At 35.2% G+C, this 21,286-nt stretch overlaps 1 protein-coding gene across 1 annotated transcript in view; it reads left to right on the plus strand.

The window, feature by feature from the left end:
• Positions 1 to 20,041, plus strand: part of KNDC1 (kinase non-catalytic C-lobe domain containing 1) — a 52,779-nt gene extending 32,738 nt beyond the window's left edge. The window contains exons 8-30 of the mRNA XM_088528797.1: positions 155 to 226; positions 306 to 367; positions 1,951 to 2,109; positions 2,448 to 2,525; positions 3,616 to 3,709; positions 3,865 to 4,027; positions 4,115 to 4,953; positions 5,052 to 5,196; positions 6,827 to 6,918; positions 8,516 to 8,916; positions 11,798 to 11,891; positions 12,007 to 12,104; positions 12,400 to 12,611; positions 13,071 to 13,184; positions 13,438 to 13,585; positions 13,825 to 14,004; positions 15,476 to 15,691; positions 16,025 to 16,107; positions 17,237 to 17,381; positions 18,617 to 18,739; positions 18,848 to 18,907; positions 19,332 to 19,489; positions 19,720 to 20,041. Coding sequence (XP_088384923.1) covers positions 155 to 226; positions 306 to 367; positions 1,951 to 2,109; positions 2,448 to 2,525; positions 3,616 to 3,709; positions 3,865 to 4,027; positions 4,115 to 4,953; positions 5,052 to 5,196; positions 6,827 to 6,918; positions 8,516 to 8,916; positions 11,798 to 11,891; positions 12,007 to 12,104; positions 12,400 to 12,611; positions 13,071 to 13,184; positions 13,438 to 13,585; positions 13,825 to 14,004; positions 15,476 to 15,691; positions 16,025 to 16,107; positions 17,237 to 17,381; positions 18,617 to 18,739; positions 18,848 to 18,907; positions 19,332 to 19,489; positions 19,720 to 19,951 — 3,968 coding nt within the window. The 3' untranslated portion in view covers positions 19,952 to 20,041. The remainder of the gene's footprint in view (positions 1 to 154; positions 227 to 305; positions 368 to 1,950; positions 2,110 to 2,447; positions 2,526 to 3,615; positions 3,710 to 3,864; positions 4,028 to 4,114; positions 4,954 to 5,051; positions 5,197 to 6,826; positions 6,919 to 8,515; positions 8,917 to 11,797; positions 11,892 to 12,006; positions 12,105 to 12,399; positions 12,612 to 13,070; positions 13,185 to 13,437; positions 13,586 to 13,824; positions 14,005 to 15,475; positions 15,692 to 16,024; positions 16,108 to 17,236; positions 17,382 to 18,616; positions 18,740 to 18,847; positions 18,908 to 19,331; positions 19,490 to 19,719) is intronic.
• The last annotated feature ends 1,245 nt before the right edge of the window (positions 20,042 to 21,286 follow it).

Consider the following 21,286-nt stretch of genomic DNA (forward strand, 5'->3'; position numbering starts at 1 on the left):
TCCAGCACTAGCGTTATTTAAAGCTTCATTTTTACTATCCTAGGGTGATAGCTGATGTTGCAAATTATTTTTCAAATTATTTCATTTCTTTGGTGTGAAACAGTTAAAAGGACAGATAGTTATTACAGCTTGTCTTTTGTAACTTGTTTTGCAGTGTTCTTATGTTTGGACTCTGTACAGATTGACTGCCATGGTAGCATCATCTTCACTGCTCCAAAAGCTGAAGGTAAATTGATATATTAAGCCATTTAGTTTTAAGGAGAATAAAGAAAATATCTTACCTTGTGTTTTCTTTTCTCTTTCAGAATCTTGCGATGTATTTTATTTAGCTCCTGAAATTGAGGAGGAGGGTATAGTTACCGAGAAGGTAATGTGGTAGGTCATGTGGGTTGCCATTCATTTTATCAGTGGACAATTATGTCCCTCTGCTCCTTAAATGAGAAAGCAAAAACATTCTAACATTCTAACATTTGAATTTACAGTATCTATTTTGTAATATGAAAAGAGCATTTCCTGCCCTATTTGTCCATTTGTAAACATGAAATAATAGTTGTGAGTCAGAAGAAAAATTGCTTTAAATTTTTTTTTAAAAATATTATCTTTCTGTTAAATTACTTAGAACTACTAAATATTTATATGTTCTTTTCTTTAAAGTCATTTCTTCTTTTTAAATTGTTTTGATCCAGTATGCAGGATATTTGGAAGCTATCTTGAAGTTTAAACTAACCCTGAAATATAATATAGCAACTTTATCAGACAGTGGAAATTAGTATCACTGAAGCCTTTGTAATTCATGCTTTATCTCTGGAAAGTCCTTTTTTCCAGCATTCCAATATTACATGTAGAATTCTGACTAAGTTCGCTTCCATTTTTGGCTAGTTCCTGATATTTGTATAACTTTTAGGTTGTTATAAGGATTAACAGAACTGTGGTAGGATCATCAAGGCTTGTGCAGCGCCAGCCTCAGTGCCTGTGCCACTTACCAGTAGAAGGAGCTTTTGCAGAGCATGTGCTGGGTCAGGTGGTAATTTTTCCTTTAAAGAGAAGAAAGAAAGAAAAAAGAAGTTAAAATTGAAATCTTATCGACCTCTTTCAACTTTGAACCTAAGAGGAAGATAACCTGGTGGAGTTACTTTCTCTTCTTTTAGACTTTTTTTACCTGTTATTAGCTTTTGTTCAGCAGCTCAGATGTTTCACAGCTTGCCCTCTTTACAGTGAACTTGCTTGTGTTCAGAGTTTTTTACGTGGCTCCAGAGAGCACTAGAAAACTCTGTATTGTGCTATGCTAAACATTAAATAGTTTGAGTGAGTCTCTGTCTGAAAATAGTAATTCTTCAAATAAAATAAGACTACTTGTGAAGATCAAGTACTTTTCCAAGGTCTCTCAATATGGCAACTTCAAGTGGCCTAGTTGCCAGCAGTACAATTCCTGAAATAAATGCATAGTACCAAGTTCGTCTGATAGGTGTAATCTTCTGTACTTGTTCATAGGAGTAAAATACAGCTTGTGCTGAGCTACTCGTAATGACTTTGTGCCATTTACTTGCTGAATTATCAAGACCTTTTTTTAAGTAAATTGCTTCCAGTCAGGTGTTAAGCTAGAACCCTAATGCTTACATTAATCTATTATATGAGAAAGGGCTTCATCTGAATATAACACAAAACACTTTTTTGTTTTGATAATTCTCTTAGTCAAATGAGGAGACAAATTATGCCTATTTTTCCAACAGGAGAATATTAGCTGCTATTATTGACACTGCCACATAACTGCTAGTTTTTAAAATGGGCCAGGATTTTCATCAGCACTGACTGGTGGTGGTCCATTCTTTGGAAGCTGCAGACCATTTTATTTAATTTGGGGTGAGGATAACTGCAGTGGATAACTGCGGGGGACTGGTTTTGAAGGAATTATTTTGGTCTGGTTACATCTTTCCTCTGCTACACTCATAGGTCTGCATTTATGGTGTTGCTGCAGTTCTATGGATGGCAGCAAAATACAGCTTTCCACCTCATCACAAACTAGCATTGCCAAGAAAGTTGAAAAGCCTTCTTCTGGATATGGCAAAAAGAAATCCCGAAGAGAGACCTTCTGTAGCTGATGCAATTAAGGTTACTCTATTTAAACAATTTTGTATGAAATTATTAGTTGTGGCCAGGGCATTATTTTAATCATTTGAAAATCAAAATATCAATTTATTTTTGGTAATAGCCTATCAATGATAATCTTTTATTTTCTTTTTAAGTTACTCCTCCTCTGGGGAAATGGAGGGGTGTGTTTTTAATTTATATTGAAATTATCATTAAGGTACTTGAAATAGGTTCATAAGACTTCCTAAACTTAGATTAATTTTAATTGACTATTTATCATGTCTTGTCCTTTTCCAGGAATAGTTCACTTAGTTGAAAACTTGTTTACTAATTGAAAATTATGATTTTTGTGTTTTTAGGCATGCAATTGCTTTTTGCTTGATCGAGGCATAAACAGCAAAAAAATTCTGGCCTTGTTGAGTAAATCTGTTGTTAAGGTAAGGTGTCTTTAAGGTAAGTGTGCCCTCTGCTTTTTTTTCTGTAATTTACTGCATTTATTTATTTTCCATTTATTTCTGTAAAATATGTTCTAGTAAGATTTTTGATCCTTTCAAGTATAATTGTTAATCCTCCTAATTTTTTCAACACTCTTAAGTAGTCTTTAAGAATTATCTTTGTGAGAGCATTATTAACGGTAAAAGATTTATATAATACTTAGAATTGTACGTGTGTGAGCATATATGTTTATGCTATATGTTATGTATAATTTTATAGTGATATACGTATAGAAAAATACATATTTTTAATTCTTTGCAGTAATATAAAAAGGATGTGAAAATTGTATTCTGTTTTTAGGAGTCAGTTTTAATGCCTGCTCTTAGATATATGTGCATTTATATTTAAGTCTTGAAATGATGTGGTTGAACTTGGCAAGTATTACTTGGTCAAAAATTAGGGCAAGGATGCAAAAGCTTTTTAATTTAATAAAGTTAACGACAAAAAAACAACTTTATCACATTTCTGAGGTAGCTGTTACAGTGGGCCACTGAATTTTTTTGAAGAATAATATCTGTGGTTCCAAAAAGGCTGCATAATGTCTCTCTCTGTGTTGGAATGGTTGCTCTAGTTTGACACCCAAAATCTATAATAATCTGCATGGATGAGAGCAAAGAAATAAGGCAAACCAGTGACTTAGCTTCATGATCTGGCCTTCACTTACATCCTTCTAATCAGAGAATGGAAAGTGTTAATATGTCGTTGCTGTGTTCTGTTTATGTTTTATATCTGCATATAGGATACACAACATTATGTTCAGTCAATCTGATGAATTGACTTTGTTCAACATTATGAATTGCCTCAGAATTTTTGATTATGAAAATTACACAGTGAATTACCAAAATTAATAAACTGTTCTACCTGTCCTTAGAGTTTTCTGTATCGATCGTTTTAATTCTCCACTTAGGTGTGACTGGATTGCTACTTTGCAGATTACAGAAATTCAAAATCTCAATATTCTAGGTTTATAGTTTTTCGAGTAGCATGCTGAACAAGGATAGATTGAGGTTGGACTTCAATTTTTATTGCCAGGCTTCTAAGGAAGAAGCAATCTCTTCTCAAGATCATGTTGCTTTTGAACTTAAAAATGAAAGACATGAAATGGGCCCTTCAGAGTCAAGTCTAGGTAAGCAGTTAGATTTCCTTTCTTTCAGTATTCTCTAGATCAATTCTCTATGGGAGATTTTCTCAGTCAGTCAAAGAGGCTTTTTTTTCTTTCTACATAGCCTTTGTATTTTATATATTGTTCATATTTCTTCTAATTCTGTTTCTTTTTTTCAGGATTTGTGCCAACTACCAGTGAAAGCAAACTTATAGCAGTTAGAGGACCAGTACCTTGCCAGATTTCTTTAACTTGTGAGAAGGCTGCATTACCTGTTGCATTCACCTCTCCTGCAACTCACTTTAAGCCTATTATTCTGCAACAAAACGCAAACATTATAAAGTTAGTATATGCTAATGCAAAGTAAGCTAAAAGTTTGATGTTAGATCTACTGAATTTGTTCTCAAAAAATACTTTGCTCCTTTTCAGACAGGTTCACAAACCAACTTCTGTGCAATGCAAGAAAGAGATCGGAGAAGAAAAGCATATGGGGCACAACAAATCAGTGTCCTGTGTAGGAGACACAAACAGTCATGCTACTGATGATCCAGTTGTTGAAAGTGCACCTGAAATACCTGAGTGTGAATTACAAATGCCAGGCTATTCAGCCCAGATGTCTTCAGAAGGAGAGAAGTCTGGAAGTGTGCTTAATTCTACAGTTACATTATCATCAAAGTCTCATTCCTCACATCTTTCACCAGAAGATAATATTTCATCTGCAGTTTCTTCAAGTTCCTTGTCTTTACCTGCATCTTCTAATACCCTTCATATAAATAACATCATTCTCAAACAGGACATAGAGAAAAGAGTTTTAACATTTGTACCTGTACATTTAGCTGTATCAGAGCAAATAGCAAATAAACCTCTTCGTTCAAGAATTGCTTATGACTGCTGCCATAGTTTGCCAGTGCTACTTTCAAGTGCTATTGCACATTATAAAAGGAGCACACAAACAGAAGATGATGCATCATTTTGCAAAGTGCAAAACCATGAGATCACTAATACACAGCACAAGATTGAAAAAAATAACCAAATTAAAAAAAACAGTTGCCAAGATGCCGAATGTGCTACCAGTTTAGATGGCACAAACACTGAACAAGGACATGCACGGTGGACCTCAGTCAAGCAAAACACTTCTCTCTTTGATGTTGAAGCCTTGTCCCAGCGGAACGCAAGTCATACTTTATTACAAAAAGTGGTTCATCTTATACAAGAGGAATTTGCATTTGATGGCTATCTTGAGAATGGAGTTGAAGTTATTGATATGGGTATGTATGTTTTCTTATATATGTTATATCATTGGTATAAAAGAATGCTTTTAGTAATGTGTTGTCTCTCTCTTTCTCATTCTATTTTTTTTAATAAGGTAACTTTATTTTAGCCTTAAAGGAAATTAAGTTTGATATGTTCTCCAATGCAATTTGTGAGAAGTTTTGTGACCTTTACTGGGACGAAAAATTACTGGAGAATCTCTACCAGGTTGTAAATGGAGAAAGAGCTTCACATTTATGGTAGGTGTTTTTTTCAGTTTTTTACTTCTTACTGTTTGGTTTGATTTTTTTCCCTGTTTCTTGCCTATTACTAGCAGCAGGAAAGCATATGCTGATTCTCTTCAGGTATCTTACTTGTTTTCCTGTCAGCTATTAATTTCCCGGTCTATCAGGTACTTCTTGGCTTCCCCCATATCAAATAGTGCTTTATGAATTAGTAAGAAATGTTTTGTATAAAGCTTGTCTGTAGCTCTGCTGTAGGATAGCTGAGCAACTGAGAGCTAATTTTGATCAACTATTCTTTGTAACCATTGATGGAGAGCTTCATACTTGTGTGAGAAAAAGACCACTTATCCAGAACTGACATGTATTGTTCTTATGGTTCAACTTGCTCATTCTGTTTGATTTCCCTTTTTTTATGCATTGACTCAAATTCTCCTTAAACTAGAAGTAAAGTTGCCTTGATATATCCTTTTCATTCTACTGACGCCTAAGAACAACAAAATTAATTTAGATTTGCTAAAAGCATCTTTGACTTAACTACCTTAGTTTGACCTAATGTGCCTCCTCACAATCTTTTGTAAATAGATTATTAAGTGAGAAAACACCATTTTAATTAAATTCACACTTTGACTGTTTAATTTCCAGTGACATATTTATTTACCTTGAAAAACAGTAAAGACTGCACTTGTTTTAATGCAGCCTCCAAATGTATCATACTTTTAAAGACTTTCTGAAAACTATTGTAAACAGTAAGGATACATATGCAGAAATTATGTAGGTTTTCTTTGTCAGTCGTGGTCCTGAGCCCTAGACTGGAAGTTTTCACAAAGAAGGTTGATAGATGCCATCTAGGAAAACTTTTGTATTAAAGGTGTTTCATATGAGCAGCATGTTTCAGGGGCAGAGGGGTATGACCTCTGGAAATAATGCCCTCACATTCCATCCCAATACACGTTAGGGTTGGATAAGAAGTCAGGGATGGGTTCTCATCATGAAAACTGGTGAGAAGTTAGGTTCTTAATTCCCAGAGTTGAATGTTTTGGCAGGAGAAGGTTGAGCTATTGCAGCTGAATTTCTGTGATATCTGAAGAGAGATGTCATCATCTATATGAACTTTTCTTACGATGTAAAATCTTTGAAAGTGAGAGAAAAAGGAAGTAATTATTTATTATCGCCATGAAAACACAGGTGTAGCTTTTAGGTCACAGGTAAGAACTGTCTCAGAATATTTCTGACATACTGTTTTCCCATGTACCGGAAGTATCCAACCGTTCTTAATTGTTGTATTGTTTAACTCAGAACTGTCATTAGTCTCATCAGAGCCAACTTAGAGCCAGCCTGCCATCCAGAGACTGAATCCTGATGCTTTCTGTTTATATGCGCTCTGATATTTTTGTTGAAATTTTCCTAAATGTTCTAAAGGAAATCTCTAGAGCTCACTCAGTGTACCTTAATGTCCTTAAGAATTTGAACATTTTTTCTTGTAAAATAACAACTGAAATTGTGTTGTGAAGTGTACAAACTTCAGGAGTTTGATAAATTAAATTAAGTCCTTCTTGCAGGGTTATTTATAAGATCTCATTTTATCCTGACATAAATATTTAAGGGTATGAAACATTAATTTTTCCTCATCTTCTTGTATTTTCAGCGTAACTGAGGCAAATGATTCAAAATGTGACAGTGTATTCCAAGAGCTGGAGCAGTCTGACAGCTTTTTGGCAAGCAGCCATCGGATGGAGGGTGAGAAGGGATCTTGTGTACCTAGATCTTTATGTGTGCTGAGAATCCCCCAGTGAGTCAAGTTTGGAGAGATTGGCACTCCCAGTATGCCTTCAGGCAAACAGTCACCTTAGAGCTTGTGACAGAATATCTGAACATTTTCTGTACCTTGCAGAATTTTTGTCTTTTATTTGAAGGTTAAATCTGACCAAATATTGAGCAGGATGTCTGCTTCATTTACTAAAGCAACATGTGACTGTTGAAAAAAAAATCATGAATTCCTAATTGCTACATGTGTTTTTCTTGTGTTCACGCAGTCGATGCTAGTGGCATGCTTTGGTGGAGAGAGATAAAAAGAGAGAGGAGCAATGGTCAGCCTTACAGAATCAGCTCCATACAGCAAGCTTAGCTAGAGAGAGGAGAGCTTGAGAAAGTGTTTGACTCCTTAGGCATTACTGAAGCAGATGAAGATAGACCGAGTGGTGACTCTTTAACACTTAGCATACCTGGCCCTTCTTTGTTGACTTACTAGAATTTAAGCAAAGTTAGGCAGTTAAAAAAAAAAAAAAACAGAATAAGAACAGAGATTGTCAATTAAATTATTTACAAATTCTGGGAATGGGACCTGTACAGAGCTTGTACAAACTGTTTCAAAGTCTACAGTTACCGAAAGTTCACTTTTTTATATAGTCCTGAATCTCCTTTATTGTACATTTTCACGTATTCATACATAAAGCACATACAATTCTGTTTTTAAACTAGGTTACTTCTCTGTTTTGTGTAAAGTTGTATTGGGTGTTATGGCAAAGCTTAAAGTTATGAGCTTGCACTTGGCTGCTGTCAGGCAATGTTACAATTTTTTATTTTGGCTCAGCATGATTGCAAATGTAGAGCCAGCCCTTCCCACGGGGAATGAGACTTCTTTGCACCAGTAACTCGGGCACATTTACCTCCAAGGCTGGCGTCTCTAAGCCCTGGAGGACTGTGCAAGTGAAGAGAGAGGCTTCTGGCAGGTGGCTGCTGTCTGCACGATGCCAACCTTTGACTGTCACCTCAGTCCCTTAAGATTGCTCGGAGCTGTTATAACTTCAGAGAAGTCCTACCATAGCCCAAGGGAATCAGTCCTGTAGGAGCAGAAAGCACAACAGTAATACCTGTGTGTCCTTTGGCTATATCAAATACTCTTGTTCTCTGTATATGAAGAGCTTCAAGATTTATGGATGATAAAACAAATGAAGAACTAAGTTTTTTAAGAATGTGTGTACAGTTTTCAGAGGTTTAGTTTTGTTTTGAAGCTTCTCTTCTGTAGTATGCTTTGTTTAAATGCTTTTAGTACATATTCAGGACATATATTGTATTTTTCAAAAACTTATTGATCAAAACTTAAGAGTTTTGTGGTTTCTTTGACCTTTACCATTTTACAAGGTCTAGCTGAGAGCCAAATAAGCAGAAAAGGAACATAAAAGATATTTTTGTCATAGCAGTTGACACTTTAAGGTGGACCAGCACACCTATAATAACTCTATTAAAGGGCATAGGTAGTCTTTAAGTTTAATGAAGCATACAGCAAAACATATGACCATTATTCCTTTCATTCCACCCCTCTCTCTCCCTTCAGAAGTGGAAGCAACCTTTGACATGAAGCCTGAACCTCTGATCGATACATCACTACCTGAAAAAGACCTGCATGAGTCACCTTCAGATAACTGTGAAAAAGAATTCCGGCTGAAGAATAGTATTCTTATAGCAAAAGAGGGACAGTGCTTGCAAAACAATGACTGTTGTGTGGGTACAGGCTTTGCAGAAGAAAATATGGAACCAGGGGAAGAGAGCATGATAAAGACAGTTGAAAACAGCCATCTTGCATCTCCCAATCTACCTGACTTTCACAGCTGTAATCCTGGATGGAGCAGTGCCTTTTATGGAGCCGACTGTTTCGGTTCTGAAGTTCATAGTTACGTAAAAAACCTTGGAAAGCAGAAATCAAGTGAGTCACAAAATATAGATGCTAAGAAAGTGGTGAGTACATTGATTGAAAATCATTAATATGCCTCTTTGCTTATTAGTTAAAAGAATCTGCTTGCAAAATTAATGTATACTTTTATATGTTGCTACTATTTGCACTGATGTGCAAGAACTTGGCTAACCCAACAACCATGCAAGTGGCTGGGAGCGAGGGAACAGTCATGAAATATCTGTGTAGAATATTATGCTGTCTCTGTGTCCCACACATTCCGCTGAGGGAGATTACTGTTGATACTAAATGCAATCATTCACATCAGGAATCAGTAGCCAAGCGAAAGTATATTCCAATACTTGAAACACAAGTGTATACTCTTCTTACTACTAAGAGTAGATAGACTAATCTTTGGTACTTGTTTGTTAAATATATACATATATAAATATGCATATATGTATGTATGTGTATAATACATAAATGACTGTCATCATTTAGACTAGTCATCTAACTATAATTAGTAAATCTTAGCCAGTGGACAAGATTTAGACTCAGATCTGGTTCAGCTTCAGTAATGCATAACTTGTGTGTGTGACTTGTTCTGCACATGGGGATATAGGCAAACAGGAATAAATTATTTGCAGAAATAGAAGCCTCCGATCTTGCATAAAAATCCTGCCTAACATTGGTCAAAATTGAAACGAATACCATTATAAACTATCATCTTCATTTACCCCATCCAATTCATATTCTATTCCACTATCTTCTTCAAAGATAAATACTAAATTCACTTGTACACTGTGTTTTGGATGCAAAGAGAAATAAAAAATACTTTGCACAGAAACATATGTTCTGTGTGTTGTGGTAAGTAACCGTAGGTTGGGCTCCTGCTTATGGCACACGTCCTACCAACGCAAACCCTTCCAGCCCTTGCAGCAAAGCAAGCTTCTTGCCCTCACATTAACATCTTTTTCTGTGCTCTGATCAGCTTCTGCTGTCACTTCTCTTGCAGCACTGAGCCTTCACCCTTAGCATTTGTCCTTTTCCTCTTTGCCTGTGCTGGGATTCAGCTCTTCCCTCCAACACTATTAAGTCCCTTGTCAGAGTCTCCACCCAGCTTCTCTGCACCAGCCTGTGACCAGGAGGTTCCTAGAGCAAGTGCTTCACCTCCTGCTCACACTCTTCTCTTCCCTCTCCCACTATTCTAGTTCCCTGTGGGAGGCCACCCTTTGGCATGTAAATACTGGTGCTGTACTTGGAGTTTTTGCTTTTCCTAAGTAAGCAAGTAGTTCTCCACTCCCCAGACGAAGGGATGTGCTAAAGAAAAGTGTCTTGAGGAACAAAATATACTTCAGAGGAAGTGGGATTTAATCACAAACTAGGGGACCAGACGCTTTCTGATATACCCATCAGGTTCCAAACATTGGTTCCAAAAATTGGCTGATTTTTCAGATTCATTTTCTGTAATTACATTGTATTAATCATTGTGTTTTCACTTCAATTGATGAAATAAAAAATGAATCTTAAGTGAAAGCTAGCTATTTCCAGTGTATAATCTAGGTAATTTCTCTGCGTGTGATGACTATATAATAACTGTTTTAAAAATCTACAGGGTTTAAACTGTGTGATTCTTGCTGCTGCTGAACTAAGTTGTTTAATCTTTTGAACTTTTATCAAAAAGAGACCCCTCAGTGACAGGTTTTTGCTCAAACTCAAATTAATTCATACTAAGTCCATGCCATCAAAAGCTAACTTATTTACCAACCAGCTGTTTGATATTTTAGCTCTGAGCCGTGTGCTTTTTGATTATTATGCTTATGGGAGTTTTGTCTGCTGCATTCAGTGAATTTATTCCATTTAAAATGGTATTTCACATAACTAGGTCACCGGGAGTCAGGACACAAATGCAAAAGCCACTACTTTGAAAATCCCCAGTACACATTAGGTTCTAATACCCTTGTTTCCTAATGAATCTCAAGATAGGCGAGTTCTATAGTTTAGATTTTTGTGTTTTGTTTTTTTTTCTTTTTTTTTCCCCCAGGTAACTGCAGGCTTTATTTTCAGGTTCTTTTTTATTTTCAGGTTCTAATCACTGGGTAGCCTTTTTCTTTTCTACTGTCATTTCTTTTTTCCTTGATCTATGAATTGTACTGCTGTTTTTTTATTTTTTCATCTTTACAAACAGCTTATTTTTAAAGAGGTAAAATAAATTGTGTTTTATCCTTTCATATTTATTTATTCAGCAGCTTGTTTACCTGTTGTACACTGCTCAAAGGAAAGTTATTCTGCAAGCAGGATTCATACAGAAAGCATGCATTTCCCCCTCTCATTTGAACTCAGTTGTTAAGTGTGTATGTGGTGGGTAAAAATATATAAGGCTAATTTTCATTGTGATTTTTTTTTTAGTCTAAAGATTGTTGTAATACCTAAAAGCACAATTGGATGTAATTTTTGGACTGTTTGCGGTAGAGTCTTCAAAAAGTCCCAGTAGATTTTGGATTTGTTGGACTTCTAAACACTCGTGAATCTTTCATCTGCATATAACTATGAAAACAGGAGAGGAAAAAAGTCCAAAGTACTTGTTTGCTTTGCTTAATTTTTAAACAGTTAGTTTTAAAATAATGGAATTTAGCAGACCTCATATTTTATCCGAATATTATTGTATGCAATTCAAAAATTGTCTAGCAATTGTCATTTGACTCCCAAATTTATCAGTTTCTACTCTCTCTTTTGCTGGGAAAGCAAACTCAAATGCAATGCCCTTTTGTGTTTTAAAGGGGCAGATACTTATCAGAACTTTTTATACTAACTCAGGCTGTTTTTCCTAGCTATTATGTTATCTGTCTGAAATGCTAAATAACACAGCTAGTTTCCGTTTCCTACTGAAACTTTGCAGGAAAACCATTTACCATTATGATCAGAATCCTTTTCCTCTTTACATAGGAACTGGAACAATTGCTAATGATAGAGACAAAAAATTATAGGAAAACCATAAAATTTTACCAGAAGCTTTTGCAGAAAGAAAGAAGAAACAAAGGTAATATTACAGCAACCTGCCAATAATGAAATGGGGGAGTATGATATCATTTAAGGAAATTTTCATATATATCAAATCATTAATGTTTTATGCTATGTGCATTTTGCATCCAAAGGTCCTGAAATCAAATCTATGTTGCCCAAGTTGAGAGGACAGCTACAGGAAATGAAATCAAAGGTGCAATTTCTTGAGCTGGTGAAGAAATATGTACAGGCAAGTGAGGCTTTGCTTTGCTTTGGTTTTGTTTGTCATTCCAATCCTGCATCAGGGTTGTTGGCCCTTCAAGTCAGCGTGTAAAACGTGGAATGTTTTGACAAGTGCCAAGTCAAGTAAAATTTAAAAGAATGAATGAAATGAAAATAACAACTGTGTAGTATTGCTTTTATTAAAAAAAAAAAAAAGGCAGTTGTATTTTGGCTTTAGGTAGAATGGACTGCATTTTCTGTGGATTTTTTTCCTCTTTGTTTTTGTACTTTTTATTTTTGCCTTGCTTTGCATCTCGGAGCAGGTCATGTATGCAGAGCAGTGGGGTGTTGAGTCCTGTGTGCTTCCCACGGTCGTTCACAGCAGCAGAGCTGACGCGCTGGATGCGGCACCCACGGAGGAGCCATCACTGCTTGTTTACCATAATACAGGGAAACACAATTGCAATAATCAAAATGGAATAAGAGATTTGCAGGCTGGGACTCCACTTGGTTTAATGGCTTATTTATACTCTAGGTATGTATATTTTGCATATCATTAATTGGGAGTAGAGCTGAGCATTGCTATTAAGCAGAAACAACCAAAAAATGAATGCGTTCATCAGCACTAATATTAGAAAGTAAATTTTGAAGATAATAGAAATATCAAAGAGGATCTCCATAAAATTCTAAGCTCTTTATAATTTTTAATTAAATAGAAGTGGTACTTCTACTGTCGATCTCAATATTTCTCATTTTCCTCCAAAGCATTATGTGTAAAAACAAAATAAATCAGTTTTAATGTTAATAGATTAATTTTAGTAAAATTAAAATTAATCAAAAATAATCAAATTAATTTCCTGTAGAGCTTGTGAATTTGAAATCCCTGACAGTTCTTGATGTTTTGAGGATTTTTATTGTTGCCATACTCTACTGTAAGAAGAAATCATGTTCTTGTTTGAAGTTTTTTTGTTTTTTGTTTTTTTTTGCTTCACAGAAATGCGTTTTTAGAAGGTTATGTGCAGCAGTTTCTCTACACTTTTCGTTATTTCTGCACACAAGAAGAATTTTTACAGTTTCTTCTTGAAAGAATCAGCAGCACTTTATCCAGGTACTGTAACTTTCTATGAAAAGAAATATTATCAAAGCACAATTGACTTTTCCTCCAATGGCAAAGAGCTCTTTCTGAAAAGAACTGCTTAATGAACTGAAGTTTTTTATGGTTATTTTTATAAAACTGTCTTGGCAAGTAAGAGTGAAATTAGAGCAAATACTATATTTAGCAATATGCTTTTTTCTTTTTTTCAACATTTATTTTTAATTGTAAAATTTTGGTACAATAAATGCATTTTTCTTCTCACCAGCGCAAGCCTGGAACCTTCCACATCATTTACCAAAATATGTAACCGCAGTTTCTACATCCTGCAGGCTTGGATTGAAGACTGCTACAGCATAGACTTTGCAACAAATACTGATCTTTTGTATACTCTAAAAGAGTTTATTTCTTCCAAGGTAAGACAAAATTTTAGTGGAAACTTTAAAGGGGGTAAATTGAAGTCAGTTATGGTATATGAGACATGGCTAATATAAAAATCTGCCTCAATTACAAATAAAAGTAAAGTACAAAAAACTGCTGGCTCTGACAGCTATACTCAGTACAGCTGCTTTTGAACTGACTGGAGTCTTGTATCTTGCTTATAATTTCTGGGAAATTCAGCTCAATATTCTGTTAATCTATACTACATTTACAGGTTGCTCCATTAAATGGCTATGGTGAGCGCTTGTTGTCATTGCTTCAGGATGCTTCTGCCAGGAAAAATGATAGTGCTTATCATTGCTCCGGCATGGACAAATGTGAAGAGGAAGGCGAGGAGGACAGAAAATCATTACATTCATTATGTAAAAAGCTCTCAGAGGATGTTTCCAGGAAGGTTCGTCATATCTTTAGGCTGTGGCGTGCTCAACATGTTTTCCATGCATTATTCTCTCTCGCTCGCGCGCTCTCTCTCTCTCTCTCTCACACACACACACACACACACACACGCACACACAGAGAAATATATTCAGTTTAGCATCTGGATCCTGGTTCAGTAAAATCAACATAGCTGTGCTTTATTTATTTTATTTTTTATTTTTTGCTTTGAAAGTTTCTGTGGTTAAAACAGTTAGTTGTACAACCTCAGCCTCAACTGAACCAAATCCTGAGAGCTGAACACTTAATTCCTGGTACTAACTTGTGACTCTTAGTTACTGGGAAACCTTTTCTCCCCCTTGTCAGTTATTAATACTTTTTCTTACACAGGTATCTTCATTTGTAAGAGTAAAGGTATAAGAAAACAGTGAGTGGCAAGGTTCTTTTCTAGAATTTCAAACTTATAGCAAAAACCTATCTGCATTTTAACTGTCTTTACTCATTTACAGAGTGTGCTAGTGAAAAGTTACCTGAAAACTTGGAACATATGGCAGCCTGTGCCCAAAAAATGTCCTCTCCACAGAGTACCTAGAATGGCACATGAATGTTTTGGTATTGTGCAAATTAAATTTAGAATTACTGTCTTGATAAAGTTGCAGAATTTCATGGGGTACACTAGAGATTCACCCAATAAGGGCAAGAAGAAGTGAGAAAAAGCACACTACTTGTCACTATCACAACTGACACTGCAAGATAGGAGAAAAGGAGAAGAATGGAAAAAAAATAGCAATGTTAGTTCAAACATTATATAATTAGGACATAATATCGTGTTTAGAAGTTAGTATCACATTGATTAGAAGTTGATAACGGAGTTAATGAAAAGAGGGAAAATTGAACATACTTAGAAATGCTACAAGATAATGTCCAGGAAAATAATATGATCTAGAATAAGGTCAATATTTCACCCTCAGGAAGGAGGTTGATTACAAGTTAGTGAAATTTTCCTGTGCTCTGAGAGAACAATAAAGTATGCATTAATTCTGCTTACAGCAGTGGCCTTTGTATGAGCTTTCATACATTTTCACTCATAGGTAGTATTTCTTTCATAGGACTATTTGATTGCAAGCAAAAAGAGTACAAGAGGTAAAATAGAAAACTTCAGAACCTAAATTCTTTTATGTGGGCTTGCTTTAATAGTAAATATATATATATATATTTAAAATACAAATTGGTTTAGATATAAAAGGTTCCTGCTCAGGCTCACCAACTACACATATTATATTAACCTAAATTAGCAATATGGGGAAAACAGTATATGCCTCCCTGGACTAAGATTAAATGCTAGCTAAAGAGTTTTACACCTCCAAAGATCTTTTCCTGACATAGTGTTCCAGACAGTTAAAACAAGAGATCATAACATTGTAACGTTGGCCCTAGAGAACAGGAGACATAATGTTGGCCTTTTTTTTTTTTTTTTTTTTGATCTGCAGAACTTTAACTGGAAACTTTCTAAGGGTATGGGACCAATCACTCATCATCAGAGAGAGCGACTCTACACTCTTTCATCTGTTTTGCCAAAGCCATGCTATAACAGTCTCACAGAGGAATTCCCAGTTTCCTTTGCTAAAGCAGATGAAGTGGAACCGTATCTCTTAACAGAATACAGTGTGCAACAGCTTTGTTGTCAACTCACATTGCTGCAACAGGTACAAAGGACTGGGTTCACTTGGAAGTACAAATAACGCACATCCGATTTTGTACCGAACCTCCTTTCTTTACGAGCTTCCAATCCTACTTCAAGCTGAGTAGGCTTCCACTATCTGATCATACTTGGAATTATAATACTCCACTTTTCTCCAAGTCTCTACAGTAAAATCTAGAATGGTTAACTTGATTCATAGACAATGTTCCCTCTGATAAATTTTGTGAAGAAAGTTCTGTCATTTTTATCCTCTAACGTTTTATAAGGATTGTTAGCTCTCAACAACAAGGTATATCTCATTCTTTTTTTTTTTTGTTTTGTTTTGTTTTTTGTTTAGGAAGTGTTTCATAAATGCCATCCAGTACACTTTCTAAATTCAAGAGCACTTGGTGTTAAAGACAAATGTGTTGCTGTCCAAAAGTAAGTATATTGCTTCTTTCATCCATCCCTCTATTCTGTTGATGCACAGTAGTTCCTATCATGTTTAATGCAGCCAAGAAGAGAGATTTTTTTTTTAAATGCTTTCTGTTTTTCCTCAGAGTAGATATTCCATTCACATACGTTTTTGAACTTTGGGAGATTTTATAATATAATATGTATATGTGTACATAGATGGAGTAGCTCAAATTTGTGATTTCTTTGAAATCTAAAGTAGATCAGGCTGAAATAATGGAGAGGATTTGTATTGTGGGATTGTGGAGGATTTATTTTGTGGGGAGAAAATAGTAATGATTTCTGAAGCGGCTACTTGACTACTTGCATATATAATCTCCATAACCATTCATTTTGTACTGTTACAATTACTGATGTTCACATATATAAGAATTTTCTTGTCATTTTTAGAATTAATAAAAAATGTAAGTTACTTTTTCAACTGTAATTGTTATTTTCATCCAGCCACAGAGCCTCTTAGCTGTAATGTAATTGTAATAAAAAGCCAATGGATTCTGCTAGCTTCTAATTAGTACTTGTTAATTATACCAAATAGACTTCTCTGTCTAAGGATAGGGAAAGTTCTTGTAAATCAGATGTTCTCATATGGGTTGTTGAATGACAGAGGCAAATTGAGCTGGTTTACACTCATCTGGGGCAGAGGCATGGGGAAAAAAAACCTGTGTGGTGCCCGTGGGTTGCAGGAGCAGAGAACAGTCACTGACCTGTTATTGAGTAGCATGGATGTAGCCTATGCCCTTTCAGGCTCAGTTTCTTATGTGGTTTCAATTTTTATTGCATTTGTTTTATGGTTATTAATTTTGTGTATTAGCTGTTTTTTGTTTTGTTTTGCTTATTTGTTCGTTTTTCCACTTGAACAAATTGTCTTTTCAGTGACTAATGTGCAAGTGCAAAGCTGTCCTTTTATACAGAAGTATATGCAGCACATGCTTATCATGTAATTACATATGCTTGTCTTGTAATTTTATAAAAGTAACACATCTCACCACCTGCTTAAAAATAAAACTCACAGGTTATGTTAAGTGATTAGAAACTGACATTTTTCCTGGCAAATCTGCATTACATATTTTTGCCTTTTTCCCCATCTTTGCCACAGAGCTGTTTCAACTGAGGCAGTTAAAGTCTGCAATTTGTTTCTGTCAAAGTGCGTGCAAGACCAGTACCTTCTGCAGTTATTAAGAAATGCAGACAGCATCAGTACCTGGGTTGCAGCTGAAATTGTAACATGTCACACTTCTAAGGTTGGTCATGGTTTTCTTATATGATTAATTATGAAACTGTCGCCTCTTTTCTGTACCTGTCAGTGGACTGTCAGCAGTTTGGTTTATTGTTGCTAGGAGGGTCTGCTTGATGTTTTGTAGGAGCAGGTTTGAAAACTTAATAGAATATAAGAAATTAATTTCCTAAGGAGAAGGGAAGACAGACTTTAACAAGGACACCTCAGTGACAAAAAAATAGTGACAGAGGGATATATTACTGCGGTCAACAATTTTGATAAATTGAGTGAGGATGAATCTCTCTTTTCATCCTTGTCATTTAATTTTCTTATTTCAAATTGCTTTGTAGATTTATGCAGTAGCACATTCTAGGAGTAATTAGATTTCTGTCTGTCTAGTTACTATTTTGGTCAAAACCAAGCAGCTGTTGACTGTTGTGATTAAATGAAATTTCGGAATTGGCCACATCGCTTACATACCATCTTGATAGTTTACCACAAAGTCACCCCTTAAACTTAATGATTGATTCTTTGACTTCTTAACTGACCACTTGAGTAATATCTTAGTAAATATGTGTTTCTATGGCTGCTAGACTGCTACCAGATGATTCTGTTCTAATCAGTGTAGAAAAACCTAGGCCTGCACCTATCTGCAATTGTTTCTCTATTTCCAAAGGATCAGAGACTGAACCTCTCAATTCTGTTATGACATTTTCCATTGGATTATCTGCTGGGTTTTTATTGGACTTCCCAATTTATAGCATTTCTCAAAAACATATATGTGAAAGAAACTGTTCAAACTTTTTTAATAAATCCAGGGAGAATAAAATAATCCGCTAGAGTACATATAGAAGCTCACAGTTTGTTTTTCTGACAGCAGTGATTGTTCATATAAAGTCTGCATGCTTTGCTAACTCTTATAGGTATTTTACCATTCAGCAGACACTATATATGAATGATTTTCAGTGAGTAATGTCATGTTAGTCCTTTCCTTTCTCTCTGCTGTGCCTCTTTCCAGCCTTGCAAGAGCAATAGAATCAAGAAATTACTAACAATAAGCAGGGGGCTTGAATTTTAGCACCTCCACTAGGCACTAAGGTGCAAGGTGTTTTTATTCCCATGAAATCAGTAGAATTACTTTCTAATTCCAAAATAAAGCAGTATACAGATTAAGCATTTTACTAGCAACTGACTGAATTTGATGGCTTTCAAACACACTAGAGCTCTAAAAAAAAGGTGTATCTTAATATTTTTTTCCAGCTGCAGGTGAGCTTGTTATCAAAATTTCTTCTTATAGCAAAATCCTGCTACGAACAAAGAAATTTTGCTACTGCGATGCAAATCTTAGCAGGCTTGGAAAATCTTATTATTCGACAGTTACCAGTAAGTGATATGTTTTGGGACTCTTATTTGTTACTATTTTGTAAACATATTTTGTTCTGATATGAAAAGTAATATGAAAAAACAAACTATTTTTTGTTTTATTGGAAGGCATGGAAAATTTTACCTGCAAAGGTAGCTGAAATAATGGAAGAACTCAAGGCTGTTGAGGTATAGTACAAATTTTCAATTCAATATTTTTCTCAAAAACATATTCTAGATGACTTAAAACAAAGTCTAAGCAATTTAGGCATTTTGTGGCTCTAATTTGTTTTGAGCAATCTTAAATGTTTGTTCTTATCACAGGCATTCCCCTTTGTAGTCCCCAACTATCTGATTTTGAATACCAGAATGAAATACTAAGATATTATTTTCTCCATGCAGTAGAAAGATCAAGAATTCTCTTTTGGAATATCTTTTGATTACAGTTACTTTCTTTAGTTCCATACTTTAAAATGTCTACTACCAGGTTAATCTAACATGTTGTCTTCAACTGCAATGACAAAAGTTAAAATTAATTACAAATAAATATGTAGTAGTAAGAGCCTGCCTTGACATTAAACCTGAGTTTTGTCTGTGTACTATTCTAAAACAGGTATTCTTAAAAAGTGACAGCTTGTGTTTGATGGAAGGAGAAAGATTCAAAACACATCCAACAATTCCATCAGCACATGTTTTGGCTATGCATGTCCAACAACTAGAGACAGGAGGGTTCACAATGACAAATGGGGCTCACAAGTGGACTAAACTTAGGTGAGTATTTTAATTATATTTGTCACCTGAATTTTTAGAATAGAATATGGTCTATTGAAGTAATGAGAGGAAACACAACATTTCACATTAGCAGTTTAAATCATTGCAGCCACTTTGATATATAACTAAAGGGACGGATGTAAAACTGAACATTCCGGGCCTTTGAATTTAAAGTTTTATTATCAGCACTAAAAGCAAAGTAATCTTTTTTCCCCGTATTTTCTTTCAAGAAATATTGCAAAAGTTGTGAGCCAAGTTCATGCATTTCAAGAGAATCCCTATACATTTGCACCAGATTTCAAGCTGCAGTCTTACCTCAGACAAAGAATAACTCGTTTTAAAGATGCAGACATTTCTGCCTTGGCAGCTGACAACTGTGCCAACTTCCATCAGATACCAGCAGAAAAACATTCTCGAAAAATTCAGGACACGCTGCGCAGAATGAAGGCAACATTTCAATAATTATTTGTGTTTTGTCCATTCTATGCCAAATGTAAAATTGAATTACATTAACTACATCTTGTGGGCCAATTCTCAAGCAAATAGTTAAGTGAAATGAACTTCAGCATACTGTCTCAAGTTAAAACAGATATACTTCTTAACATGGAACTGTAAAACACCATCTTAATGAACTGGATTTCCTGGATGTCTTAGCAAAAAGAGAAAAATGAAGAGGGAATATAGAAGAAAAGGATGACTCATTTTGTCACTATTTTTAATCAGAAAAAAAAAATAATTAGTCCAAAAACAAATGTGTAAGAAATATTATGGAAACTTAAAATTACAATTTCTGTTGCAAAGTAGGCCTAGGAGAGTTCAGTGTGTAGTTCATTAAATGTTGAATATATTTTTATATTAACATAGTATATTTGTACCCTGTCACAGTGTGCATATAATTCAGGGACACAGATACTCTACTATCCTCTGATTGCTGGTGGATTTTTCTTTTATGTTGTGTTTCATGAAAAACTGTATTTAAATAATTGGCCATCTTTTTCTTCAAGTGTAGTAGGGAGGAGTGCCATGCTGAAACATTTTGGTTTGGTTTTAATGCCATTAAACTAACCCATTCACAAATAAAATAAAATAATCTGAATCTAAATATTACCACTTTGTTGCTCTGGTTCCGCCTCCATGGTCCTGTGAAGATGGCAAATGTGAAATTGCATGGTTTTGTCTGTACTTTGTGCAAGAGTCACTTTGCCAATTTGTGTAAGTGTGTAAGTGCACAATTTGGTTATATCTTTTGCTCCCGAGTTTAAGTTTCTAGATTGTAGTGCTCCAGCAGCACTAATAAAGATAGCTGTGTGTGAAATTTCAATCTGCATCTTGTAAAACTTTGGTGCTAGCATATATGTATACATATATATAGCATATGCTTACAAGACCGGTTAAATGGCAGTGAAATTGGATGATACAGGAAGTCGATTGAGTTACCCAGGTTTATGCAAGGCCAAGATTCTAAGCCTACAAGTTACTTCCAAATACAGGTATTTCTATCTAAGGGAACATAGTAGTTTTTGAAGAGAGGTGGGAAGAGCAAGCAGTAGATAAAATAAGCTCTGTCCTGAAAGTAGTTTGTTAGAATTGTATTTAAAATGAAGAAAATATATATATATATATGTTTTGGAAAAAGCAAATATGAACTAACTGCATCAGAATATTTTAGTGACGGGAAAGATAATGACATAAGAAATGGCAACGTGCACATCCATAGTGTTTTGCGAACTGTAGTATTGTGCTTGACAGAACTGCACGTGCACGTGTTAAATCGTAGCTTGCTCAGTGTTTAAGAGG

Source organism: Tinamus guttatus, unplaced genomic scaffold, assembly GCF_059628265.1.
Source record: "Tinamus guttatus ecotype Peru unplaced genomic scaffold, ASM5962826v1 Tinamus_guttatus_pri_ptg000314l, whole genome shotgun sequence".
In the NCBI taxonomy this organism is placed as follows: Eukaryota; Metazoa; Chordata; class Aves; order Tinamiformes; family Tinamidae; genus Tinamus; species Tinamus guttatus.